Source organism: Medicago truncatula, chromosome 2 (genome assembly GCF_003473485.1).
Source record: "Medicago truncatula cultivar Jemalong A17 chromosome 2, MtrunA17r5.0-ANR, whole genome shotgun sequence".
Classification (NCBI taxonomy): Eukaryota; Viridiplantae; Streptophyta; class Magnoliopsida; order Fabales; family Fabaceae; genus Medicago; species Medicago truncatula.
Genome location: NC_053043.1, coordinates 21,333,171 through 21,354,275, shown reverse-complemented (window position 1 = coordinate 21,354,275; position 21,105 = coordinate 21,333,171). Strand labels below are relative to the sequence as shown.

At 33.9% G+C, this 21,105-nt stretch overlaps 1 protein-coding gene across 1 annotated transcript; it reads right to left on the bottom strand.

Annotated features, from left to right (window-relative positions):
• Positions 1 to 2,023: 2,023 nt before the first annotated feature.
• Positions 2,024 to 20,671, bottom strand: LOC11417685 (cation-chloride cotransporter 1). Its single transcript, XM_003595457.4, has 13 exons — positions 20,250 to 20,671; positions 19,091 to 19,240; positions 18,601 to 18,679; positions 15,903 to 15,994; positions 15,123 to 15,237; positions 12,742 to 12,842; positions 12,519 to 12,580; positions 10,511 to 10,738; positions 8,947 to 9,061; positions 6,280 to 6,474; positions 5,544 to 5,944; positions 4,920 to 5,081; positions 2,024 to 3,276 (listed from the first exon to the last, which is right to left on the bottom strand). Exons 1-13 carry the CDS (start codon positions 20,432 to 20,434, stop codon positions 2,189 to 2,191), a joined length of 2,973 nt encoding a protein of 990 aa, XP_003595505.1. The 5' UTR covers positions 20,435 to 20,671; the 3' UTR covers positions 2,024 to 2,188.
• Positions 20,672 to 21,105: the final 434 nt, after the last annotated feature.

Genomic DNA, 21,105 nt, shown 5'->3' with positions numbered 1-21,105 from the left:
TCTGGACCTTGCATATAGTATGCATTGTCCTTATTTCCTTACCAATTGAGTTAAATTCACGAGGACACTTATACTCTTCAATTAAACAATTTGTATCTTTTTATTAATATTTTATATGGTTTTGATTAAAAAGTTAATAAAATTTCATGAAAATAGGAACATTTTGGAATAATATCTTGCTAAAAAAGAGTAACACTAAGGGGGGATTTATTTTAACTTATTTATAAAATTATGTTTTTGGTCCATATAAATATGTCAATTTTTCGTTTTAGTCCCTCTAAAAAATTTCTTCAACTTTTAGTCCCTAAAAAATTTTCAATCTTCATTTTTGGTCCCTCCTTTAAAGTAAACTCATATGTAGAATTCATATTTTTGAATAAAACTTTGCAGAAAAATCCATAATATTATAAGAATCTCTCCCAAAAAAAAATAGAATTTTTTAACAAAACATGAATTTAATATGTATTTTTATATTTTGTACGGTTAAAAATTCATATTTAAATTATATTTTGTTAAAAAATTCTAAAAATAAAAGATATTTACAATTTTCTAGACATTTCTGCAAAATTTCATTAAAAAATACAAAAATTAACCTAAAAATAAGGACCAAAACTAGTTATTGAAAATTTTATATGGACTAAAAATTGAAGAAATTTTTTAGAGGGACTAAAACGAAATGTTGACATATTTATAAGGATTAAAAACATATTTAACCCAAAATTATTTAAGTGTGGTATTTCATAATAATAAGAATAATCTAGAATAATATCTTACTAGAAAAAGAGTAACGCGAGCTTATTTTAACTTATTTATGAAAATTATTTGTGGTATATGCTAAAAATTTACAATGATATAGATATACAATTCTCCTTCAAAAAAAAAAAAAGATACAATTCGTGAGCTTAGCTCAATGCATAGTATATGTAAGGTTCAGGGTTAAATCATCGACCACAAAAAAAAAAAAAAAAAACATAATAAAAAACAAACAAATGGTAAATTTAATATATGTAACGTGTTCGTCTTTACGTTATTAAATGTAATAATACTTGGTGGAATTCATATGGAATTTTTTACAATAAAAAAAAAAAATACAATGTTGACTTTGTGATTAGAGTAAGAGAATATAGTGTGAGAAGGTGGTCTCAAGTTCAATTTCACCTTAATCATATAAACTAACAAAATTATCGATTAACATACTAATGAAAAAAAAAAAAAAAAAAAAAAAAAACCGATATATAAGCTTATGCAGACAAGCACAAAAAGTATGGTAACATACAAATAGAAAGACAAAAGGGCAACAAATCAATAGAAGAAAAAATTGAGAAGAGGGTGTACCTGTGCAATGTTTTCTAGTTTTCTTTGTTTCACTTTGTGTCATGAACAATCTCTCGAGTAATATTATTTATAGCCAGAAACTATAATGTTTTCTAGGTTTCACTTTATGCCATGACCAATCTCTCAAGTATATTATATTATTTATAGTCAGAAACTATAATTTTTATTTAAGAAACAAATTTTCTACACAATCACAATAATATTAGATTCATTTTTATTTTACATATATATGTTTTTATTAATTGTTCAAATAAAAATATTATCTCTTTCTTTAGTAATAAAATTAAATATCTTTAATGAGCACAAATAAAAAAAAATATTAACCAATTTGAAAATAGCTCGATGGAATTTGGAAGATTCAAAGCGTACTCGTCGTGGCCAGTGGGAAGAAACAACGTTTCTGGTGCTTCAAGATTGTTTGATAGCGGTGAATATTTTTGAACATTTTGTACAGCAACATCTTGGACAACATTAGAATTTGTGTTGGGATGTTGTGGAACATACTCTTCAATTAGAGATGCTGCAAGCAAGGAGCGTAGGATGATAGCCAAATAGAGTGTCTTTTTGAATGTATTTCAAAATCTATGTATGGCGTATAAGTTAAAGAGTCGTATCTGGTGTCGTATAAGTTAAAAACGACCATATTGGAACATTAGTTCTCATCTGATAGTAAATAGTTACAACAAAGTCCAGAAAATGAATTTATAATTTCATATCTTTCTATAAAATCTGACGGATACAAAAGATCCTCTTCATCAAGAAAATTGGTACAAAGAATGAGCCTTGCATGTAAACTACAAAAATATAAACAGTGTGAGAGAAGTTCGATTACTGTCCTAGAATCCATTTCAAGCTATGTGAATAGAGTTACAACATCTCTACGATATCCTCTTACAATCAAAATCCTTGGTACATTCTCCAGTAACAGATCCATATACTCCATATAGAAATATGCCGGGTGGCTCAATGGAGGGGGAGGAAGACTTACTAACACAACAGCAGCCATTCTTGAGTATCTCAAAATTATGGAATTGAGCTTAAGCGTTGTGTATAAAAACTTCTCAACTTGCTTCTCGTTCACAATCACCGGCTTACCATCTGCCATTAGAGGGGTACCTTCTCTCTCTGCTGTTGCCTTCATTTGGGTTAAATAATCAACAATTCTTTGATTAGCACTGGTAAATGCGTCTAATGACTCGTCTTGTGGAGACCCGCTATCCACTTGAACATCCCATTTCATTGTTATGACAAAGACTTCTGCTTGCATACGAAGATCGTAAAGGAACTTTTTAACATCAGCTTTTAGCCCCTCTGCATCTGCATCCTCTTCTGCAATACAGAAAACCTGAATCTTACAACTCTCAAAGCTCTCCTTGGTGAGAAGCAGTTGAGAGAGAAGCAGCATGAGACCACCATCTCTTACAATCCAATACAAGTCAATTGTCCCGTATTGCTTCTGGTACACATTTGGCCATTCATCGAGACCCTTCACTATAACTACTGCCTTGTTTGCAACAATGCAGTCATTAATTATACCAACAAAGGTGGCGGGGATATCTGTTAAGTTCTCCCGTCGCCAGATTTCTGGATAACGCATGACCACAATGTTCGGCTTGAGGTTGCCAAGGCCCATTGTCTGAACGATGCCACGGAAACCTTCAGACATGTTAGGAGCTACAACAATCTCGGCCACACCTTCACAATTCTTGTACTCAATGTACGTACTAAGTTGTTTACAGGCAGTCTTGGCATCTTCAGCACATTCATGGTAATCCCCATCGAGTATAGAGACAAATATGGTCAGTCCTCGACCTTTCTTCTTCATACAGTTGGCGAAGTCCGCAAGTTTCGGATGACAAGGAACATTTTCTGGCAGTTTGCCCCAGGGTCGACAAAATACTAGCGGAATTGGATACCAATTCTTTGGGTGCACTTGATTTGCTACAAACATAAACAAAACAAGTTACTAGAACGAAATACATTCAGAAGTATGCACAGGTTAAAAAAAAGGATAGTCTGATGCGGTAAAATTCCAGCTGTGCGTGATTGAGAACATCCCATTCATATGTTGATACTTTTAAAAGTTGACCACAGGACAATTTTATCCTCTAACTCCTCATATTCTTATTCTAGATGGTATGATATTCTACGAACTATAGATGACAAAATAGAAGAGATAATCATGCAATATAAGAAAAGCAACAGCCATTTAAATTCAAAAATCTCAAGTACTACTACGATTCAAGGTTGGAATTGTGCAGGAGTTACACATTGTTTCTGCCGAGCTACGCACAATAAAAGTTGAAGTAAGAAAAGTGGTGCAGAAAAGCCACGCGTCTATTGCTTGGATGCATCAATAAACAGAGGAGAACGAACTGAAAACTTCTGCATCCCACAATATGGGATAAACCAACCAGTTGGATTCTTCTCAAGTGCCAACTATGCAATTTCTCAACTTTTGCCAAATATTTTAGAGACAAATTGTCTTTATACTAAAGTATCATTTTCTTTCCATTCACTTTTTTACTAAGCAAAACAAGCTCAGAGAAAACAAAGTTTCTCTCTCTTTTTTTTTTCTTTAAATCCACGGTGAATCATCATTTTAGTTCTTGAAATTTGGAGCTCAGGAAATTTGGTCTAAAAAAATTACTAAATGACAAATTAGACCCTGAAATTGAGGACCCTCAACCAATTAAGTCCATCTGTCAATTAATTCGGATAAATCTGAATCACTAAACAGAGATCAAGAGAAGCCCTAAACAAATTTCTCAAAACATGCTTTCAACTGAGCATGCTTTTAGCGTGTCAACTCAACATTTCTGATTCTGTTAAATGATGGAGGGACCGAATAGAATGGCGATGATCTTCAATTTCAAAGACTAATTTGCCATTTTGTAAATTTGAGGAACCAAATTGAATGATCCCTACAGTTTTGAGGACCATAACGGTAATTCACCCATTTCTTCAACCCTGAGTGCAAGGTTAATAGGTAACACAACAGAAAAAGAAACTTGTATTGAATTAAAAGGTACAACTCCTTCAACAAGATGATAAATCCTCTCTTAATGAATTGATACCAGACTGCTAAAAAAGAAAATTATGAATGGAATGAAGCCAAGCTCCTAACAAGCAAGCAGTAATGGTAATTAAGAAAAAAAAAATGATCAACCCTTGCTGAGAAGGAACTTGTTTCCTTGCTCAGACTAACCAAGCCTAAACCACTCAACAAAATTCATGCATGCCTTTCGCGCTACTTTCAGTTCCTTTATAACTACATCACCTCCTTTCCTCTTAATGGGTCTATCAATGTCAATGGACCGATCAATGGTGGTGAAATCACCTTAACCAACTCCAATGAAACCTCTTCTAAGCTAGCTGAGAAACGAACACAAGCAGAACAGAGTTAAGTGTCACGTGTACTAATTTTGGTTTGTCACTCCAGGGAAGAGATCATCAAAAGTGGTTCAACCTAATCTATACTAGCCATCAAATCATATATCATTTCAAAATCAACAAAATTACCATATTTAGTGCCATATATTCTACTTGAGGCGCATAGATGACTGAATATATAAGAGATATACCTCCTAGTGACCGAAGGCTGCGAAGTGCAAGTTGGAAGTAAGCACTTTTGAAACCGTCTCCCCAGTCTCCAGCCTTTCCTTTGATGCTCACATACTTATATATTAAGCTTGCTAGGGCCAAAGAAACCACAGTGAATGACCAAGAGATTAAGAACATGATCACTGCATTGCAAACAAGACAATGATCACCACAAAATCAAGCTTCAAAATGAGACAGAAGCGGAAATAAGCATCCACCGAGTTATATGCGTTGATAGTTGTAGCTATTACACAGCTGTATTTGATTTGTACAGTTGCAATATCAGCTGCACACAACTCTTTCCCCTTTTATAAACAAAAGGAAGACATAAAGTTGAATACTATAAACTGAACAAAGGGATTCTCACTACACCCGTTTTGCCTATAAATAAAATTAACAGTGGCATATATGGTGTTTGACCAATGGTCTCTTGAGAGCACTATTATCTCTCATATTTAGTTTTATTTTAATCATTAACATATACAGAAAAGGATTTTCTTCTGTCCTTGTTGTCTTCCACATTTCACCAGATCAGATATAAAACAGGGAAATAAAGAAACAAGTGGATTGAATCTACGGAAAAAATGCCCAGGAAGGAAGCATACCTATGCAAAGTAATGCTCCAAGAAGCGACAAACTCCAATGATGAAATTTCCACCGAGGACGCCAACTAGGAGCATCTAATAGATCAAGAAGGAAGCAGGATAAGTTGACACCAGAATAACACAGAAGGAAAAACATGGTCACGGTTGGAGTGATAAGATCCAGATTCCCAATGACGACACACCCAATACATAGCAAAGCAGTGAAAAGGGTAGCAATATGTGGCTCGCTGCCATCTGCAACTTTAAAGTAGTTCAGAATAGGTAAAATATCATCATTGGCTATAGCTGCAAGCAGACGTGGGGCGCCGGTCAGGCTCTGAAGAGCAGCACCCATGGTTGAAAGAATAATCCCAATTTTAATTAATGAAGGTAAAGGCCACGCAATTGTAGCTGTAAGCAACCTGCATAAAACTCCAAATCAAAATAAAACCAGTTAATAGAAATCACATCAATATCCAAGATTATAAGTATATCCCCCACAAAAAAGAAACGCTAAATCTGTGGCTTAATACCAAGATCAACTATCCGTTTGTTTGAATAGAAAACAAGGAACTTCCTGATACAGTAAATGCCAAACTAACCGCTGAAGGGAAAACTAAAGTGATAAAAGGGGTTTGTGCAGTTGGTGAAACATAAGCAGTTTCTTTGGTGCACATTCAGAGGGAGTAGATATTCTAAGCTGATGCTTATATTATAAGAAAAAGCTACATAAACAACTTTTGGACTAAAAAAGTACCTGTCAGTTAAAAGCTTATCTCTGGTGGCAACGGCGCCAAACAGTATGACAGAAATAAGATACATAAAAGAAGTTGAAAGAGTTGCAGATAAAGTTCCAACAGGAATAGATCGTTGAGTATCTCTCAGAGAAGATGATCGGTTAGAACCTGCCATTATTCCTGTCACTGCTGGGAAAAAAAGGCCCACCAAAGAACTGGTGGGGAAAAATATTACCATTAAAAAATTGAAAAAGCATTTCAATATCACAAACTAGCCTTTACTGAAAAATAATCCCCAAGGACAAGCATTAAATATGAGATGGTTTTAAATTATATAAATGCTAATATATTGTAAAGTTATGAAACTCATTCCCCAATTTTTTATCCCAAGGTTATCAAACTCGAGAGTATCGGTAAATTTGTGGAGCCCTAGTAAAACCAAAATCATAGATTTGATCCATAAACTCTTAAGTGATTACATAATTCAAATACATTGTTTTAAAACATTCAGTAGCAAAATATGATCTATTATAATTCATATTCTACTTCTAAACTCAAATATAAGCATAATTCAATACTTGATCCATTTCTTATATTTATAATTAGCCTGCAATTACATAGTCTAATAGTATTATTTAGCAAAACAGAACATAAATAAATAAATAAATAAATAAATAAATATATAAATATATATATATATATATAGACACATACTATATACTACTCCATATATAAAGAAAATTGCCCCTTTTGGAAAAGATTTTGGGTTGGCTTTTTTGTTATTTCAATTATACCCTTAAACAATTTTTCATATAATAATGCTATATTGTTGGTGTTTTTAAAAAATATAAGAATTTTTATTATGTGTTATATTATTGGTGTCATTGAAAACGATAAATATGGTTTATTGAGTTTGTTACATTTGAAAGTCACATATATCTAAATGTATACTTATTGTTTGTAATTTACACGCAAATTTCTATAAAATATCGTTGATAATCTACATGCGTTAGCGCAATAAAAAGAGCGGAAAGACGGGCACGTGAGTGCTCATCTTTTTGCTAGTATATACAATAAAGCCAAACCGGTCAAAGCACCCAACAGCATCAACCAAAACTGTAAAACCTTTAGGCTAAAAATTAAAAATACAGATTCAAACTCACTAGTAGAATTGATAATTTACTGATTTCAGTTTACTTGAAGTAATGTGCATCCCCTAAAAATAGAGTTCATTTATTTATCTAACTCATCTTTGTGTTCTGAGATTGTAAAATAGAGGAGTTAACTCAAGAGTTTGACAGTCATGCTCTCTCTGTGCACGATAATTAGAGTGACAAAAATGATTTACGTACATAAATGTTTGCCACTACCAGCTGGTGCCAAACCCTATGGAAAAGTTTCATAGCAACATGTACTGAATACAACACTCCATTGGAACTAACAAATACCCATTATAAGTCCATTTCAAAATTCTACTTTTTCCTTTGAAAGCATTATCCCTTGTGAAAATCAAATTAAGTTGAATAGAATGGTACTAAAAGTCAACAATGGTGATTGGAGACTAATGAATGGCTATGTTAGTAACAACAGTGTATGTTTAAAAACTGCAAATGGTCTTTTTGTTACATCAGCCATAATACACACACAGACACTATCTCTGCCCATATATGCCCCTTTTGAGAAAAACATTTGTCCCTAAATATAAGCCACAACTCAAATTACTAGATACATCTAAATATAAGCCTCAACTCAAATTACTAGATACATTTTGTTAAGGAGTCTCACATCGGATAAAAGATGGCACACCTCACAAACCGGTTTTGTGGGATTGAGTTAGGCCCAACCACGATTTCTAAGATGGTATCAGAGCCTCCTCCAAGATCTGTTGGGCCACCTGCTATCAAGTTTCTGCTATTGGGTCACCCACAATTTATATCCAGGCACCAAGCTTAATAGTGGTGGGCGTGAGTGGGTGTGTCAAAGAATCCCACATTGGATAAAAGATGGCAAAAGCCTCCTCCAAGATCTGTCAGGCCACCTGCTATCAGGTTTCCGCTATTGGGCCACCCATTATTTATATCCACGCACCAAGCACAATAGTGGTGGGTGTGAGGGGGTGTGTTAAAGAGTCCCGCATCGGATAAAAGATAGTCTGAACACGTGTTTATATAAGTGGGGGGCAATCCTCACCTCACAAGCCGGTTTTTTGTGGGGTTGTGTTAGGCCCAACCACAATTTCTAAGGCATTTAATATATTTTACCAAATATGTCCCTAATTAATACTACTGCGTGTCTTCAAATATAAAAAGTCATAATTAAATATATCCGTATATAAAAGAGTATTTTAGAAATATCTATACACAAAATAAACATATTAAATACACTGCCTATTTTTCTTAATATATGTGGAAATGACAAAGAGAACATATAAAAGGAGCGGAAGTAGGTCAAATTTAGTCAAATAACTCATTGTTATAACGTTTGCTAAGATTCACCATATAGCACTTAGATAAATTGAAAAAAGTTGAAGGACTTTTGCCACAAATGACTCACTGACAGAAAGTGAAATCCAAAGCACATCAATAATTAGGCTTCTTGCAAATATATTGTAAGACATAATCATATAAAGCATAAAAGAAGGATATGGGTACTACATTAGTTAAAGAGAAAAATCTACAAAGTCTTACTTGAAATTCCAGGTTACAGAACCATCAGGTTCTGGAATTCCAGCATCATTAGTCTTTTGATAATCTGAACTCCAATTTTCTTTAAGAGTCTCAAAACTCAATCCAGTAATTCCTTCTGAAATAAATATGGCAGAGTGGATAAAAGGTAACGAATTAAAGAAATTCAATAGCACAAATCAGTATAACTTTAAAAACAAAATTTATTTAATAAAAAACAAAGGGAAAAAAACTCAACAGTCAACAACATGAACGGAGCAAGATCAATGTGAGCACAAAGCCCTAAAGAATTAGAACAAATCAAATTTACAAGTCCAGCTAAGTAATTTTTCCCTATTTCTTGCCCAGATTTGATTCTGTTATCTGTCTGTTGTATACAGTATATTTTAACCTTCATACCAGAGTACTATTGCCTTTTTTCTTCACTGATTGTTCTCCAATCACCCAAATAAAAACATAATCTTGCCATTGCTCTTATTTTCTAAGGGTCCCTCTAATATGGACCATCTCAAACGTTGTCCAACAGTAGAACCTGAATTTTTACTAGATATAACAAGGCCAGTTTTTCACAAACACTTCAAATTTGCTATATGTATTCTGCGTACTCCTTAAACCTGCGAGGTCAAGGAAACTCCCCTGGTCTTTTCCCAAGTCATCTAAATTTTGTGATCCACCAGCTTTTGCTCGCTATTGCCGAAAAAGAGGAAGCTCCCCTTTTTTCTAAGGGTCCCTCTAATATGGACCATCTCAAAAGTTGTCCAACAGTAGAACCTGAATTTTTACTAGATATAACAAGGCCAGTTTTTCACAAACACTTCAAATTTGCTATATGTATTCTGTGTACTCCTTAAACCTGTGAGGTCAAGGAAACTCCCCTGATCTTTTCCCAAGTCATCTAAATTTTGTGATCCACCAGCTTTTGCTCGCTATTGCCGAAAAAGAGGAAGCTCCAGTCAAATTGTAGTAAACAATGACATTTTCTTCACTATAAGATGGATATGATTAGGTGATTTAATAATTGGGTTTGCATTCGCATCATATGTATGGGTAATTTTTATACACATTTTCTTCCACATTTCCTAGATCTTGCAAAACAAAAACTTCAAGACCTGCTGTAGTTGGTTTCTTCTAACCAATGGGTCTGTTCTGTAGGTGGACCAAATCCATATTAGGGACACCCACTTTTTATAGACTTTTTGCAGCCAAACATTCAATTTCATACAGCATTGCATATCTTAAGCGACGTACAAAAAATTTCCTTTAAACTAGAGTGACACTTTTTATCATAAAATTACAGCTGAACTATTCCTCCATTTCATTTCATATTTATATTCAAGAATCCTCTGGTTGACACTAACCCGTCTCCCCTTTATTTTGTATAGGCTATAGAGTACAGTATATTTTGAAAATAAACTTAATTTGTTACACCTAAACATTAACCAAGTTTTACCAAACTAGGTAAGCTTGGAGAGAGAAAAAATGTCTATGTGTGAACTTGAGCCTATGATGAAGCCAAAGCATGCATAAACTAGCAAAAGGACAAGTTAACAATGAGAATAAAACAAACCTGTGGGATGATCCTTCTTTGCCAACAGAACTCCCAAATATATGCAGATGAGTGAGAATAAAACAGGTATGAGAAATGCAGGTGCAACCCGATTTATCATCTTCACTCCTCCGAATACAATAAAGCATAACATGATAGTCACAACAATCCCATAAATTTGCAGGTCATGTGAACTTGGACTCTCTATCGGCTGTGCAATTTTGGTACCATTAACTTGTGTGATAGTCTCTGCACTTGCAATACATAAAAAATGAAGGAAAAAGAAATTTACACGATCAGTTTCCTACTTCAGCATACTGCTCATTTTTTTGTCAAAACATGCATAACAGTACAATCGTTTAGTATACTTCAACTCAATGCATAACAGTATACTTATTTGTCAAAAAGAAAATCAAACATGCAACGTCGACATAAACCAAAGAAAAAGGCTAAATACATTCTGCGGTCCTTTAAGTTAGATGATTGCAATATACACTTTTACAAGCTAAAAGGACTAACTTGTTACAAAAAACTTAAATGGCTAGTGAATCTTTATATCCCAGGTAACGTACACTTTCCCATTGATATTTAATATATATTAAATTGAAGAGTGAATCTTTATATCCCCCTTTTTCATGTTCATAAATGCAAAGGAATACAAGATAAGGCCATCCCAAGTTACAATCACCAGGAACAGGGATGGAACCAAGTATAAAGGTTTAGGGGCTGTTGTCATCCTCATCTAACAAAATCTTCTGAGACCCCTTGTTATAAAAATGATATTCGCCACCTTAAAAATAAGGTGTTTCCTACAGGTTGTGAAGTTAAAAGTTAAAAAATTGCAATTTCCTGTAATGTTATATCCTCTCCAACACTTGTCTCAATGTATATATATCATTGTTACCAACGTAAATGATCCCTGTTTTTGTATTTTTTTTGTTTATATTTTATAGGTGAAAATTTGAAAGTGGTATATAATTACATGTAGCCTTTTAAAAAAAAAATCTGCCCCCTCAGTATCTTTTTCTGGTTCCGTCCCTGACCAGGGACAAATGTAATGACAAAAACATGTCAGTTTGATGGCTTTTATGCACATTTATCTGAAATCAAATAGAAATAAAAATGTATTGTCTATGCATGGTTCTAGTATAGGAAGGTCTTCCATTTTGTATATAGCTGTTTATTTCCCTTTTTTTTTTTTTGTATAGCTGATTTTGTATTTTTCAGTAATTATTCTTTGCTTTAATTTAGGATAGACATTCATAGTTTTTCCTTCTTCCAAATTGCTATCAGAGATTATCTTATATAAAGTATTGGGCCACCCACATCTGTACACGCTCGAAATGATTTTTGGAGGTGAAGGTGTTGTGTATGTTGAGATCCCACATTACTAGTGATATGACCAAATAAATAGTTTATATAAGGCTTGAGGTCGAATTATGGCTATGAGTCCAAGACTCATGCTCAATATATTTTATCTTATTCTGAAAAACAGATTCTCCAATAACCACTGAAGCCTGAAATCACGTTAACATATCAAAAAACAAAACTACAAAATTAAAAATATAAGATTTATTGGAAAAATAAAGTATACCATTTTATTTCACACACACACGTACTAGTACAATAATTAGTAGTTGCCAATCACGAATCAAGAAAAAATAGTAGCTTTTTTAAATTCTGCTAAGCTACAGTGTTATTGCGCGGCAACAGTCAACACTCGACAACGCTTCGTACCAAACAGTGTATCGCAGAACAATAGCGATTTATTCAAATTCCGCTGCACTACAGCACCGCTATAGCCACTATCTGACAACAATGACAATAATACAATTCCAAAAGAGTACACCATGGTTCTTAAGGTGACTTTTATTGCAGAATTAATTATTAGGAAAATTGAAGGAGATACATGTTTAAACATCAATATTCAGCAAAGGAAAAATTACATGTAAGTATTAAAAATTTAAATAAAATATAAAAGACCACTTAATTCCACATTAAAAAACTGTCTAGATTCATTAGTCATTACCTCTAAAAATCCCAGCAGCTGGAACTGCTTTCAAAAATGTTTCTACAGCTCCCAATACATACCTAGAACCATAAACAACAAACAAGAAACTTCAGAATCCATTGCACAGTACCTATTAAGCTATGATGATGACACATAATTTGAAAACACTTTATTCATCATCCACCTAGCCTGATCTCCATTAAATGTTTAAAAAGAAAAAAGGTTCATTTTATGCACTTACAGAGCTCCAGCAACTGCATTTCCAAGGAAAAAGCATAAACCAATACTAACTCCAACTTCTGGACCAAGCGCCCGGCCTATGAGATAGTATGGTCCACCACCCTAGAGAAGAACATACAAAAGAAAAAGATTTAACTATATTGATAGATGACATTAAGTGCATTTTACGATTTACTAAATTTTAGGAAAAATCAGAAGACCATTTCTTTTTATAATGCTTTATCAGAAGAAAAAAAAAACTTCTTATTACAAGATATTTTAAACGCGAAATAAAAAATTGTAAAACAGAAAGATAGAAAAAAAAAAACTGGAGGTATAAAATAAATAAAAATTCTCAAAGAACAAGCACAGAATTTTTGTATTACTTTTAATTAAAATTTGAAGTTAAAAATTGTGCTTTTTCTGCGGCATATAGCATAATCAATAGACTGGTTGTACACGGCTAACACTTCCAACAAAATAAATAGCCATCTCCAAACAGTTGCACTAAATGGCAGAAATTTCATTCAGACAAAACAATTGTTGAAAAAAGCAGCAGAAATCAATGCTCTTTCTTGATAGGAATCTTAGTTTTCCTTTCAAGGCCAGATTGAGTTATTCAGGGAATATAAGATAGAAGTAACTACTTGATTAACTTGAACAGACAACGTGTACAACAAAAATTGTAGAAGCTCAGAGAGAGTATTCATTTTCTCAATTTCTGAAAATAGCTCTTGTTGGGGAAAAGATGGTGGAATCGCACCCAAGATGTGGGCATGTGAGAATATGACCAATAGAAGTCATCACAAGTTATAAGAAGAGTTGATCACATGGAAGATAGCCCAATGGCTAGAGGCCCATGATGTACCGACCCATAAAACTCCATCTCATATCGTTCCGTCAATAGGATTAGGGTTATTTTGGGGCCTAACTTACACAGTCCACTCTCCTTTTTTTAACTATTGTTGATCATGATTCATGCTCGGGACATAACATATTCATGCTATTTGTCTTTGTAAACTTGTTTATTTATAAGCTTTTAAAACTTTCATACTATCAAAGAAATTTGACAATAAGAAATTCTTTGCAAGCTATGTTTTGAACCTACTATCAAAGGTTGACAATTACAAAACTGTGTGAAATCCAGCTATTCCTCCCAATTGCTGAATGAGGAAGATCTAAATCTAGAGAAAGTGAACAAGGCCTATTCAGTTTTAGGAGCAATAAGATCAGTTGCTCTCTTCATGGTTGCAGTCTTTTTTGTTAACTTCAATTCTTCACTCGAGTATTCAGTTGAATCTACTCGTGGCATATGGGAGCAGAAACACAATTACTTCGAAACTTAGACTTACAAGAAGACTAGTCAGCTTCACACAGAGCTCATAAGTACAAATAAGACAAGAAAACGACCTCTTAATTCTTGCTTTGTAGAAAGGCATTAATAGATTTTTGCCTCTCCATTGATGATCTCATATCAGTCCATGAGTAACTCGATGTTGTTTCAGACTCGGAAGGCTACCCAGTTAGTCAAACGGTTAGGGAGTTGTAACTTAGTTAACCCTTTGTTATATCTTTAAAAACTTATTGTGTATAATGTATTACTCACTTTGTTCAGATCAGAAGCTTGATTCTCTCTTCAATTTTGTCCTTCATTTTCCATCACATATATTTTCAATAATGAAAGACCACACGGAGCTCAAATCCAGGTGGGACTAAGCCGCAGTCAATGGGTTTAGAGAGGATATTACTAGTCTAATTTTGGCTCGCTATTTTGAGATTAGAAAGAGTGATTTTAAGATAAAATAATCTGTGGGGGGGGTGGGCTTGGAGCAACGGTAAAGTTGTTGTCATGTGACTGAAAGGTTACGAGTTCAAGTCATAGAAACATCCTCTTGTGTAAAAAACAGGGTAAGGCTGGGTACAATGCACCAAATGGTGGGACCCCTTCCCGAACCCTGCGTATGTGGGAGCTTTGTGCACCGAGCTGCCCTTTTTATAACATAAAATAATCCGAGAATATTTGTGTAAAACAATAACTAGTTTGTATTTGTACTCTCATCTATTACACTCAATAAAAACAAAATTGTGTCTCTGAAGCTACTAAAAATAGTTTCTGATTATAATCATATTTTGATTTATTTTTTTTTTAGATTTTAATTATTTCCAAAAACTGAAACAAACGTTGAAAAATCTTAACAAGTTATTATATCTTTGAAAAATGTGATTTGTTAAATAAATAAGCAGAAACAAACAGTCTATCCGGTGTGCCTAAGATTTAAACAAACATTAAATACTTAATCATTCCCTTCTCACAAATCAACTAGCTTCATAATGTAAGCTACTCATGACAGCAAACTCCTTTTTCATTCAAATTAACTATCAAATATAGTTTAAACAATTTACCTTCATGGCACCATTGGTTGCAATAGCACTCAGTGATATTGAAGTAAGGAACGTACAAGTGCCACACAAAGCAACAAGAATCAATGTCTCTCCTATGCCAGCCATACCAACAATCCTACAACAATGACAATTATTGAAGGAAAAAAAACATCTAATTTTTGGCTACTTGACTTATGATAAAGTAACAAAGTAATCCAAATCAATTCAATCAAAAAAAAAAAGGAAACCTAAAATATTTAAAAAAATAATAATAATAATAATTTAACTGCAGTATCAAGTAAAAAAATATAAATAATCAACTGATGTTGGTCTTACTTGGTTTAATTAAGGTTACCTGCAAAATCTGGTAATGAATATAACTTGCTTGGTCAAATACATGATGTGTGACTTTACATATGCTATTTGGGGTCATATGTGTCAATGGTATTATATTATGTTTTGGATGCTATTAAAGATTTTTTAATCAAGTAGACTCTTATAACTCTAAGGATCTTGCCTAGACTTTCAAGTTTGACAACCTTGCCCGTGATTGACTGTTTTTTCAAAGCAGGTGACAGTTGTTGAATGAAGTAGTTACTTCTGATCTTTTAAATTTAAATCAGAATTCTTATAAAGTTGCATTCATATACTAATACTAATACTAATTTAAAAATTCGAAGGCTTGAGACTTTCATTTAAATTTTCAATACTACTCCTAAATATTCAAATATTTGGTTCCAAATAGCAATAAATGATCTAATATAATATTTGAGGGAAGATTTAAAGCAACATGCAAGTTACCAAGAGAAACGGATGTAGTAGATGATGCCCAAAATGCTTTGAACACACGGAATGAATACACCCATCATTGTACCTAGTTTGAGAGTATCAGGCTGAAAAAATAAAATAAACATGACAAAAAAAAAAATCAAAGTTACAATCAAAATGATCAAATGCAATACAACAGACAGATTACAACCACCATACATTTTTTGCATTCATAGAAAAAGATACAAAATTATGCCGAACTGTCAACATGAAACATGAATTGCACAGGTTCAAATTGTAGGAAATAAAAGCTCCAACAATGTAGAAGTATTTATTTCTAGGTAGTCAATCCTGGCGGGATCCCGGAGGAGCGGCGCAACTCGGTGAAAACACGCGACGGGAATGTGAATCTGAGCCCACTTCTGGTTCGCGGCCGCTCCAGGTGGGAGATTGGGTTACCGGTTCGCGTTCCCGGGTTCCAGCTCCAAGAAAATCAGGTTTGCCCTTAAAATTTGAACCGTTTGAATTAGGGTTTTTGCACAACCCTAACCCTTTTCTATCTTCTCCTTTCCATTCTCTCTCTGTATCCGCCGTTTTCAACCCTAAACAACCCTTTTTCTCTCTTCTCCTTTCCATCATATCACACCTCCGCCGCCCTCCTTTACCGTAGCCTTCGCTCAGTTCTCCCTAAACCCTTTTTTTTGTTCTTCTCGATTCTATTTCTTTCATTACATGTTTTTACTTTAAGGTATTAACTATATATTGTATAACCTACACCCGTTTGGTTTGTTCTTCTCTATTCTTTCATTCGATACATGTTCTCTGTTTTTTTATCATATGTTTTTTTTGTTACAATTGGTATCAGCTACTACTTGAATAGACATTAAAAGACACATTAAATCTCTCCTATGTTACATTGAATCTCTAACTAGTAATTGTTTTATCGTATCTATTTTTGTTCTGTTTTTTTATACAATCTCTCCTCTGTTCTTATACAATCTATCCTTTGTGATCCCGGCAATCCCGTTACCCGCGATCCCACTTTTGAGGTCGGCCGCTCCGCAGCGCTATCCGGGATTGACTACCTAGATTTATGTGTGTGGGGAACTATGAAGCACGGATACGGACACGGACACCGGACACGGACACTAACACGCCGACACAGCTAATAATTTGAAAAAATTACATAATTCAGTGTAATTACAAGTGTCACGCCTAATCCGAAGAGTGTATGTGCTTCATAGGTGGGGAAGAAGGAAGGCATATCAAGTGACAAAAGATTGTTGTGAATCAAGCATGTGTAGTTAGGATTATTATATTAAATCAGATAACGCAATGTGACTTCTATGAATGGTAATGCAAGTATGTCTAATAAAAGGGCAATCAAATGCTATATAACTTCTGCCATCGTATGGTCTAGGGAAAGGTTGAACCATCGGATAGGCAACCTTACATTGCATTTGCAACTTGCAAGAGGTTGATTGTACTACTCAAACCTACCTTCGTCGCACGGCAACAATTCAAATTATTTGAAACGGCTCGCCTTCACTAATATGAGTATCTCTTAGGTTTGTATATTGGGCATAATTCATCCTTACAAAACCAGCTTGTAAGGTGAAGGTTGCCCATGCTTTACAAACACTACACAGGCCATATCTCTATGCAATGTATGACTAAATCCACCCACCCCTTTCACACCCAACACTGAATTTCCAACACACCCGCTCACACTCGGGCCCAATGAACCTCAAGTGTGGACGATGCAGGAAGCCCAATGACAGATCTGGGATAGGCTATGATACCATCTTAGAATTTTGGATTGAGCCTAACTCAGCATTACAAAACCAGTTAGTAAAGTGAGGGTTGTCTGTGCTTTATAAACACTACACAGGCCATATCTCTAGGCAATGTGGGACTAAATTCACCCCTTTGGCCCTTTCACACCCAACACAATAATGGTGTTGGAGGCTGCAATGAAGGCAACACAAATGCCGCAAGTAGGCAGCTAGGAGCAGACCGCAATGAAGGCAGAATTTTCAACATGAACTTTAATTATCCAGACCATATATGCGTATCCCAATAGTCAAGATTTGCTACTCTAAATGAATACCCCCTGTTCATATTAACATGTGTCACGTGCATGTGTGTATGTAAATATAGCATATGGAAGGCACAATTATCCATGAATCGTTATCATAAAAGATTCATAATAGCTTTGCAACCCCCACCAAATAAAAATTATCTTTTTAAATATTTTTCCTTATAAAGAACTCTACCCCTGTCTTGAATATAAAAAATAAAAACATATATTTCCTGGTCCAAAATATAAGCAAGTTTTAACTAGTTTTATCCTATCCAATGATATTTATTGTTACTAAAATACCTTTCAACTAATTTAGAATTTAAGATTCCAATAACTCTTATTTCGGTGAAACAAGTTCCCATGAAGGGCAATGTGGAGAATGCAATTATTTTCTTTTTAACATTTCGAAAATGAAGAGATTAACTAGTATTCGTAGTAAGGGTGATTAGTTTTTTTTGCTTGTATTTGAGACAGGAGATACATAGAAACAGTAGACAATTTAGTGTGAGGCAGTGTTTGCTTCCAAATTTCTATTTCTTGTTTTAGTAAATTCAAACTATAAACGTATATATCACATTCATCAATGACCGCACATAAATATGATACAATTAAATGGAGGTATAACTTGTACTTGAGAAATTACCATACCTTTGGCAGCCCAGCAGTAATTGTAATATCCTCACCATCTCTAGGACTAGATGGTTGTGCAGGTTGCTCACCAGTCATGCTGAGGAAGGGCAGGATACAGTCCATAAAAATTGTTTAGCATAGGAGAACCAAGAAAAAGATTCTAAACTAAACCAAAATCAAATTCAACAAACAACATTGACTTGAGGCATCCCTTCCAGTTAAAAAAACAATTCAAATAAGACCTGTCTGTGTTATTTCAGAAATCTCTTTTTCTTAAAACTACATTTTTTTTACATAATCAGATCTTCTAAACAAACAAAAACCTCGAAAAAAAGTTGTTTAAATGTGTTTATTGAATATTAAAATTGTAACAGTCGGAAAAAAAAGATGTATCACTAGTGCAGGGTTTCAACACAACAAGAATAACAGCAATAGTTTGCAAACTTCAAACGACATCAAACAGCATTACAAGAATAGCAATTCAGAGTGTAGCTAGCAAGTGAAGTACCTTTTGAGACCAAGAATGTTGACAAGGGAATCAAAACCAAACAGTTCCAGTTTAGATTCTTGCTGGGGTCCATTAGGTTGAGATTGATGAGGAGAATCCCCATCTTTAGCATCTGAACTCCCATTCCCACTCTTACCTACATTTATTTTTCTAAAAACAATAAAACACCAATCAGTAAAACCATTCTCCAAAACTAACCCAAAATAATCAAATCAATTTATCACAGGCAACTACATTCAATTTGTCTTAATCAACAACAAAAACACTACTCAAAAAATACACTTTAGAATTTAAACCAAAAACAAAAACATCAAATTACAAGCTTCAATTCCTTCACAAAAACACAAGGTATAAACAAGTTTTAGTCCCTGCAATTCTAGCGTTTTTGGTTTTGATCCCTGTAAGTTTTTTGTGTTCAAATTCAGTCCCTGCAAATTTAAAAATTATTGTTTTTAGTCCCTGACATCATATGTGACCTAATCAAATCACACCATGTGGCTCATTAAGCTTACATCAGCACTAAATGCAACAGTTTTTGAATTTGCATAGAGATTGAATCCAAACAACAACAAAAAAAAACTTACATGGACTAAGACTAAAAAATGCTATAATTGCAGTGACTAAGATCATATTTAAACCAACACACAACAATATCAACATAAACACGTAAAAATATAAATTCTTCATAATAAACCAACAACAAAAATACCAAATTACTAGCTTATTATTCTCAGTAGCACCAACACTTCTGATCGTAGGTGTGTCCAATGTCTGACACATATAGTTACGTTTAATTATGCCATTTTCTCAAAAATGCATTATCAATGTGCCAGTGTAAGTATCAATGTTCGGACATGCCTGACACGACACAAACACATGTGATTACATTTAATTATGTCATGATCTTCAAATGTATTATCAATATGCGGGTGTAAGTATCGCGTTCGGACATGACTGACACAACACAAACACATGTGATTACATTTATTTATGTCATTTTTTTAAAAATCATTACAAGTGTCTACGTGTTCCATCGAATCACTAGCTTCAATTCCTTCACAAAAACACAACATCACTAAAATTCTTCAATCACATTCATCAAATTTGGAATTACAAAACCGAAAATCATCATCTCGGAGATCGAAGAGCGTGAATATACCTGAGATTAGTAGGTTGATCTGGAAACGCAGAAGAAGAAGCGGAAGAAGAAGATCCAGGATCCATAGAAGACATCTCAAGAACAGCACGATCGTTAGCCAAAACGGGACGATATTTACGGCCGATCGGAGAACGAAAACCGTCGTCTCCGCCACCGCCGGCGCCTTCAATGTCACTGTCTCCCATTTCGGAGATCTGAATCTGAAACGGGGAATGAAACAAATCTGAATCACGAATCGGAATCAGAATCGGAAACGGAATGGGAGAGAATATTCAACTGGAAATTGAAATCGAACACGTTATAGATGAGGGAAGAAATATAGATAAACTTGTTTTGTTTGAATGGGAATGTGAAAGTGGAATTGAATTGAATTGAAAAATGAAATGTGAGAAAGAAAGGGGGAGGAAAAGTAAGAAATGTATGAATGTTTCAAGGTTAAACAACTATTTTTAATAATAAAAAAAAATGCAGTTTAATTCACGTATAGTAATTTCAATGAAAATTCCGTCAAAAAAAATTCAATGAAAATCAATTTTGCAAACATTTATTTTTTACATAAAATAAATGTCACATATGATGTCTAGTTTCAGTTTTTTTTATGTCTTGCGTCAAAAAAAATATATATATTTCAACACTTTGTGGCCATTTATTTATTTATGAAAAATAATAACAAGTATACATGTATTAGATTAAGATTTAAAAAAATATATTATCATAAAAAAGTTACGTGGTATTCAATTAAGACTATTTACAATTTAAAAAAAAAAATTATGGTATTCATTCCAGACTCTTTCTTATTTAAAAAAAGTTTAGTGATATTCAATCAAAAAATTTCATCACTCAAAAAAAGTCTTGT

Excerpts from the sequence above, each read along its gene's own strand:
- LOC11417685 (XM_003595457.4), bottom strand. The coding sequence starts at position 20,434 with ATGGGAGACAGTGACATTGAAGGCGCCGGCGGTGGCGGAGACGACGGT. Across the intron at positions 19,241-20,249 it reads GATCAACCTACTAATCTCAG|AAAAATAAATGTAGGTAAGA; the intron begins GTATATTCACGC and ends TATTGTTTTTAG. Across the intron at positions 3,277-4,919 it reads CAGCCTTCGGTCACTAGGAG|CAAATCAAGTGCACCCAAAG; the intron begins GTATATCTCTTA and ends TTATGTTTGTAG.